This window comes from Callorhinchus milii, unplaced genomic scaffold (genome assembly GCF_018977255.1).
Source record: "Callorhinchus milii isolate IMCB2004 unplaced genomic scaffold, IMCB_Cmil_1.0 Scaffold7, whole genome shotgun sequence".
Classification (NCBI taxonomy): domain Eukaryota; kingdom Metazoa; phylum Chordata; class Chondrichthyes; order Chimaeriformes; family Callorhinchidae; genus Callorhinchus; species Callorhinchus milii.
Window position 1 is genome coordinate 11590315 of NW_024704748.1, and position 7271 is coordinate 11597585.

A 7271-nucleotide genomic window follows, 5' to 3' on the forward strand; every position below is an offset into this window, starting at 1 on the left:
GGGGACTTACTGATCCGTCAATATAATAATAATCATCCTTGCACTTGTTATAGCGCATTATCACGTCTTCCGAGATGTCTCAAAGCGCTTCACAGAATATAAAGTGAATTCACTGTGCATTTTGTGGGATATATTTATATATATCATATATTTATATGTACAATAGTGCTTATATTAGGACCAAACAACTGGTTTAAATTGAATTTGGATATCACTGTGGCTACGTTGGTAATATTCTAACCTCTGAGTCAGAAGGTTATGGGCTCAAGCTATCAAGTCTTCACATCGGGACTTTGGGATCACATTGTCTTGGCTCACACTCCAGTGCAACATCATTAGAGTGCTTAATTGTTAGTGGTGCCGTCCGACATATGACAATTAAACCAATGTCCTCTCTGCCTGCACTGGTGGTGGTTTAAGAGTTTTTCTTGCTGAATTAGCCAATAATCCCCCAGATAAAATTGGTTGTTCATTTCATGGTTGTTTGTGTAACATGTGTACAATTGGCTGCACAAGATAGTCAATTCACTTTACAGTATATTGTGTGAAGCGTTTTGAGACGTCTCAAGGACGTGATAAGGCATTATATCAAATGCAAGGATTATTATTATTATGCTCACCTACAAATATAGTGACTATACTTAACAGCAATATTCATTGATTTGGCGACATAAGGCACGAGATCAAATCAGACCAAGAATTATTTTCAATGCAAATAGTGAACTTTTTCTTTTTAGTTGTTCCAAAACCAGCAAGACTTCCATAAGTTGAACATCCAGCAAACCAGCTGCCCGAGTAGCAAACACAAAAACAGATGGTGAGATTTCACTGTTCTGATTTTAAAAAATCCCCTGAAACTTCACTCTTGAATAGTGCAGTGATTGAAGTTGCAATTAATTATGAATTGGGCAGGAATGGAGCAGATTTTGAACTTTCTCTTCGTCAAAAGACAGATGTTTCAACACACTGAAAAATAAGAGAGTGAAGTTCCAGTTACAGACCCAATATTAATGAGACAGGAGTGATGATCACACACGTTGCTTCCCTGTACACCCACTGATCAATGCTCCATTCCAAAGATGGGACTGACCAATACGTTTTGCATTGGAAACCGGAGGACAAAAACATCTTAAAACACTATTTACCAAAGGTAAACTATTGCATTTTATGTCGGACTCAAACAGCCCCACCCACCCAAAAAAAAACACCAACGTGTCTTGTTTATATTTTCTGAAGAGCTGAACAACGTCCACCAATTATGGAGAGAGCCGTAAGAATCCTGAAAGGGAAAGGCAGAGAGCAGAAGCTTTTCTCCAGACAAGATTAAAAAAAAGAGGGCCACCTTTCAAACAGAACCGAGCTGCGAAGGAAACATTGCTGTGTTGCTGCACATACCCCCCTCCCCCCCCAACCCCATCCGGATGTTTTCCATCACTGTGACTTTCGTGAGTGATTTCACTTCCTTAGCAACGTTTGCATTGTTGTTGTTGAGCAGAGCTCAGAGTTGGAGGTCTCCTCAAGTCGTGGGACCCCCACCACCGCCCCATCCCACCACCACCCCCCACCCTTCGTCTCGATGCCGAAGGAGGCATTGGTCACGATTCGCTACGGCCCCTACAAGGCGTGTTGGGTGGTGGATTTCAGGACATTCCGCCTGGAGGGGCTGCGGGGTAAGAGAGGACTGGATCTGAACCCAGCAACAGTATAATTCTCTGCCAACAGCAATGCCTTCAATCAGTACTTAAACGGTGGGTCCGACCCCCCCCCCTCACTCCCCCCCGTCCCCCGGGTCTATTTTGCGTGACGTTAACCAGAAACCTAATCAAATCCGAAGCCCCGAATGGCCGAGTCTACCCCCGGTACCAGTTACTCTCGATTCGACAGCAAGTTTCCGAAATGTATTTGGGAGAACATTTCTGCCCTGAAACAGAAAGCGCTCGGTGGGTCCCGGGCGCCGGGAGTGCCGGGGCACCGGGGCACCGGGGCACGTTCCTGCAGTTATGGAGAATACGAAGGTTTCGGTACGGAGTAAATAAACCGATTCTCGAGAAAAAGACAACGATGTTGTAAAGATCGCTACTTCCTTCCAGCTTCTGGTGGAGCTTCCAGTTTCTCGTGCATGTACTTGGCTAACTTTTGTTCGCACGCAGACACCAGGGGAAGCTCCTATATTAATTGTTCGAAGTCACTGTGTATATTCCCCCAAAAGAGAGTTGACCAAGTTCGCTTTGCGAGAAAAATCATTGGCCTGAACTTAACAAAAGAAAGTTTAGTGACCTAAACCGTGGCCATATATCCCTTTCAGTTACTGAATACAAACCTGCTCGTAATGAATACGTTTTATTGAAGTGTTTTTAACTGGTATTTTCAATTCAGTGGGACCGAGGATATTCACCAATTTTGATTAACTGTGGATAATCAAATTTCTACTGTATTTGGGTTTTTTTTGCAGTCGATTTCAAATGCAATCATTTTGCATTGTTTGTTACATGTAGTTTCAAATTACTTCTGGTCATTTACCTGCAAATACAGTCACTACGCATTACACTATGTCATGTGAAGCATTTTGAGATATCTTTCCAATGTGTGAGTGCCAGTTAATAATTGAATTGCGGAAGAAAGCAGGTTGGAGTCATTGAAGCTTGGACTGAAGGAGCCGAGCAGATTTGATGAGCAGAGCCCATCAATAATAATAATAATATTTATGTCCAAGCAATCCTGTCATCTCGTACTAAGCGTTTTCTGTTTCAGGGCAGAAATGGTTATTATAATAGTAAGATAACTGAGATTCCACTGCCTAACCAAAATTATATGGAATCATGGAAATACAGTATGAGTAGATGTCTAGAAATTCTTCTCGGCCTTATGATAAATTTCCATCAGCGCTTTTCACCTCGATTCATACAATCCGCATGTGGGCTCAGTTCTGCTCAGCTGTTTTTGATATGGAACTGTAAAGGTTATTTAAATTCTGCATTTCTTGCAACCGACGAAGTAGGGCATAAAAAGGGAGTTCTTCGGAATTGTACTTGAGCGAGGAAAAGCAGAGCGGATACGTAACTCAGTTGGCGGACCATTCCACAACGACTGATTATTCCAAAAAAAAGGGAAATGTTCTATTAACATTCTATTTATCAACAGGATATTTAGAATATTTCCTGGATCGCTTTTCAATTCACAGCTCGCCCTTCAGCCCAGGGCGGGTTGCACATTTGTCAGGAGGGGCTGCTTGTGAGGGGCCAAGCCTTTTTCACTGCTGCTCACCAAAATGGCTTGGCCCCTGCCGAGCAGCCCGACCCAGGGAGCACACTGCACGGAGGCAGCCCCTCCTAACAAATGTACAGCCCCACCCTGGGCCAAAGGCACGGCTGGAATCGGTCTGTCAGTGAATCCACTCACTTGCAAACACAAAAATGTTGACGAAGTGCTCCTGCGAGGCAGAGAAGGCTGCATGAATGAAAAGATCTTTTCGGACCAGGCGAGCTCTCGGAGGAAGACTGGGTCGGATGGTGGTACAAGGCTACTGCTGAGTGGGCTCATGGACGCAACTGGGTCAGAAGTGAGAGATCTGACTGTGGACGTCCTTGAGAAGTGCCCAGATTCAGACCTCGCCAAAAGGCCAACCTTCTGTGCCGTCGACTGGCACCGGGATCTCAAATGGTTCGATCTGAGATTGGAGTTCAGGAGGGGATGGAAGTCCACATCCTCAATGCATTTCAGGCTACAGAACGAGAGCGTGAGCGGTTTGTGCGCTCAACTGGACCCTGTGCATCCTCAACCTGCCTCAACAATCTCACCACATCAGAATCGTAAGAACATCCTTGGATTAAGCAGCTGATACTGAGTACGCCTGGTACAGGGCATTGGACTTGGACCTCAAGAAGCAGCAATGTAGTTCACATGTCACAAACTGTCCTGTAAAGGTCCTATCGCCGCACTGAAGGCAGATGGCTGCCAGAGAGCTGTTGAGGAAACTCTGAGGCCCCAGGAGGACAGCTGCTGGAAGGCGCTACCTGGAGTCCCAAGTTTGTGAACACATGTTAGTATGTCCACTGCCTGGAATCCATTGGCCTGCACAGAGGCAAGCAGTTGCTGCTTAAACTCCACACTTCCAATTGGTGGAATCATCACTCAATGGGAAGGGATGTGTGCCTGAGCTGTGGACAGGAAGATGGTGGAAATACTCACGCATTTCATGCTGAGATGTGTTGCCCACTGGGAAGCTCACAGTGAGTTCCTTGTACCTACCATCCACCTTGTGAGGGCTCAAACTTACGCTTGTCGGATATCGAACGATAAACTAGTGACTATCCTCCTTGGGTGAGAGGTGGGGTGGGGAAGCTAAGCTGGGTCTCCTTGAAGTTGAACTGGCTACAAAGTGACATGCCTGTCAATAAAATTTCAGAATCGAGCCAGTCCTCTGTGGCAGTCTCGATAGTCTGGTTCCTGAGCCAGGCAGTATTCCACTGCTGATGACAGCATAGCCAGCCTGGGTTATGGCAGGACCTGGATGGTTAACCCTGCAAGCCAAAGCCCTAACGTAGGGTAGGGTGGTCTGAGCTGGACAAGCAACGGGAAAGCTTGCCAGAGAGCAATATCATTGACAAGCTATGTGGTTTTAGCTGGTTAAACTCCAGCAGTAGTACCCCAATGCACATTCTGGGGTCCTTGGCTCTTGCCAACCTGTGCCTAATACTTTACGGAATTAGGTAAGCAGGATGCATCCCTCCAGGGAGAGAGTGCACATTCCATTCCAACAATCTATCTCTGGGATTTCCATGCATGGAAATCTCAGCTTGGTTTGGATACGGTTAAGCATGGTGATGGCTTTCTGCATGTGTCGGACACCCGGCTGACCCCCCCAAAATAAAAAATTATTGGGGATCTCAGGGCACATTTGTTTTTTCCTTTGTTTTAGCTGCTCTAGAGGAGGATGGTCACCGCTGCATCCTGGAGCCATTTCTTGACTGGAATACAGTGGAACTGGTTGTGAAAGGAGAGTCTGTTTTCAAATGTAACATTAAAGAATTTGATTTTGGTAAGTAATTCTAAAATATTCAAAAGTCAAAAATGGTTGTGATGGAATACTTCTAAATGTTTTAACTAAATAACTTTTTTTTCAATACAATCTTGTAAAGGATTTGGGGGCAAACACTGACTCTTAAATATCTAAAGTTTTATGAAAAAGTTTACCTAATTCATATTCAATGCATCTCATGAGCAATTGGATTATAAAATATTAGTGAATGATTAAACTGCAACCACTAGGTACCTTATTTTCAAAAGGATATTGTTGTATTATTCAGGATAATTTCTCAGAGCCAGCTGCTCACGTTTTTTCATCCCACAAAATAACAAATAGACAATACAGCACATCAAAGGTCTATGATTTATTTAAATATAAATTCCTATAGCTCCACCAATGGGAAAACTTGATTTCCGATAAACTAATGGAGATATTCATAATGTCCTGTCATCAAGTTGTCCAAGTCCCTGTGTCGATTTCTTATGGAAAATGTCTGAACAATATCGTAATCTATTGGAAGGGACATTCAACAATCAACTTACATTTTTTAAAGTACGGATTCAAAGAATTCATCCAAATTTTCACTTATATGTAATATGTCTGACCACTATACTTACATTGTCGCATTCTATAACAAAATATAAACAGCTAGCAGATAGTTTGGAAAACAAATTTTAAATGTTACTGGATGGAAATAGCACATGTTTCTCTTTGATGTGAAAATATATATTTTTTAATGTTTTTACTTGGCATGTACCTTCTTTACAGGAGGCGATGGACTATTGGATCCACTTTGTGCAAAAGCAGTGATTGCAGTGAGAAATGCCTACTGACTAGTTGATAAGCTGCATTGTCATTTATATTCTCACATTTCCCTCCTACAAGGAAATGAAGTGTTTCTTCCAGCCATCTCATGGCAGGCATTTTGGTATCTGGTCAGAATTTCTTATTTATGCTGATGATTTATACCCTTCTCCAGGGATTAACCACGTAATTGCAACATTTCACTGCTCAGACAATTTTTGCAACTACATTTCTCTGTATTCATTACCAGAAAAATAAAATCCTCCTGCATATGCTATTTCTATATTAGGTTTTGTATTTAAGCACATTTTAAAATTATAATGTATGATAAAAATATTGGACAGTGGTAGGATATTAACAATACCTCGCACTCCTCAAGAAAGAGGTAGAGCTTTTCGATCACCTCTGAAGCAAGTTCAGTGAAGACTGAGGTCTGTTCAAATGATGATAGCTGGGATTTCAACTCAGTCTCTGGAAGGAAGGGCATAAGTGTATAACCAAATCTAATCTGCACTATGGTCAATGTTTATTTTTAACAAATACTTTTATAAACATACATAATAAGGTAATGTTTAAGGACATGGATGTTCTGCCCATTCAGAAAAACCTACAGAATGTCATTCTGTATTCTGGAAGTGTTGATACTGATCATACAGTTGAGATGTTTAAAAAAAAGGAAATCACAGAAATTATTTACAAAAGCAATGAATTTGTGACAGCAAAAATCACATGTATGGGAAAAGAAGTTAGAAATGTTTGTACTAGGCAATCATCACACAAGAATACACACTTGTCGAACAGGGAGAAAAGAATCAATCTCAGAAAGAGTTCAATGAAGTCCAATTCTAAAGTCTAAAAAATCTATCACAGCAGTAAGAGAGGAGCTTCAATTGTACCAGAGAGGCAATGATTAATTTGTTATCCAGTATCAAAAACATAAAAGCTCCTTGAATTGGAATAAAAGCTAAGCACAACATAGTCAAATGGGCCACAGATACTGTTTAGTGCCAGCTTTTCAGCTATGCCTCAGAATAATTTAATTATTTTTATAGATCATTTCCGATCAGAAATATCAGCAAGCTTTTACTTCATGGTAGAATAATTTTAACATTGTCCAGTGAATGTCTTTAATGGAGCAAATGACCTTTCTTTATGGTCTGATATCAAGTTTGCAAACTTCGCAAATTGCAAGAATTGCAAGAATTAGAAATTGTTTTAAATGCAAACTAATTGAATAACACACTGTAAATGTCTCTCTTAAACAAGCTACAAACAACTTATAGCTTCCATATATAATTTTCCCCTGGTTATTGGACGCACTGTCTAATGTCAGTCGGATACTCCTGAACTCATTTTATTCAATATTTTAATAAAATCACCATATTAAGTCAAAGTGAAAAAATGGGTCAAAGAACATAAAACAAGTGCGCATTTTAGTCAT

At 41.5% G+C, this 7271-nt stretch overlaps 1 protein-coding gene across 1 annotated transcript; it reads left to right on the forward strand.

The window, feature by feature from the left end:
* The first annotated feature begins 1576 nt into the window (after positions 1–1576).
* Positions 1577–6993, forward strand: cunh10orf53 (chromosome unknown C10orf53 homolog). The gene is made up of 3 exons (XM_007898377.2): positions 1577–1670; positions 4919–5038; positions 5795–6993. Exons 1-3 carry the CDS (start codon positions 1577–1579, stop codon positions 5857–5859), a joined length of 279 nt encoding a protein of 92 aa, XP_007896568.1. The 3' UTR covers positions 5860–6993.
* Positions 6994–7271: the final 278 nt, after the last annotated feature.

What these genes read in the sequence shown, in the direction of transcription:
- cunh10orf53 (XM_007898377.2), top strand. Translation starts at nt 1,577, where the DNA reads ATGCCGAAGGAGGCATTGGTCACGATTCGCTACGGCCCCTACAAGGCG. An exon ending in CCGCCTGGAGGGGCTGCGGG is followed by an intron (nt 1,671 to 4,918) that starts GTAAGAGAGGAC and finishes CCTTTGTTTTAG; the next exon opens with CTGCTCTAGAGGAGGATGGT. An exon ending in CATTAAAGAATTTGATTTTG is followed by an intron (nt 5,039 to 5,794) that starts GTAAGTAATTCT and finishes CCTTCTTTACAG; the next exon opens with GAGGCGATGGACTATTGGAT.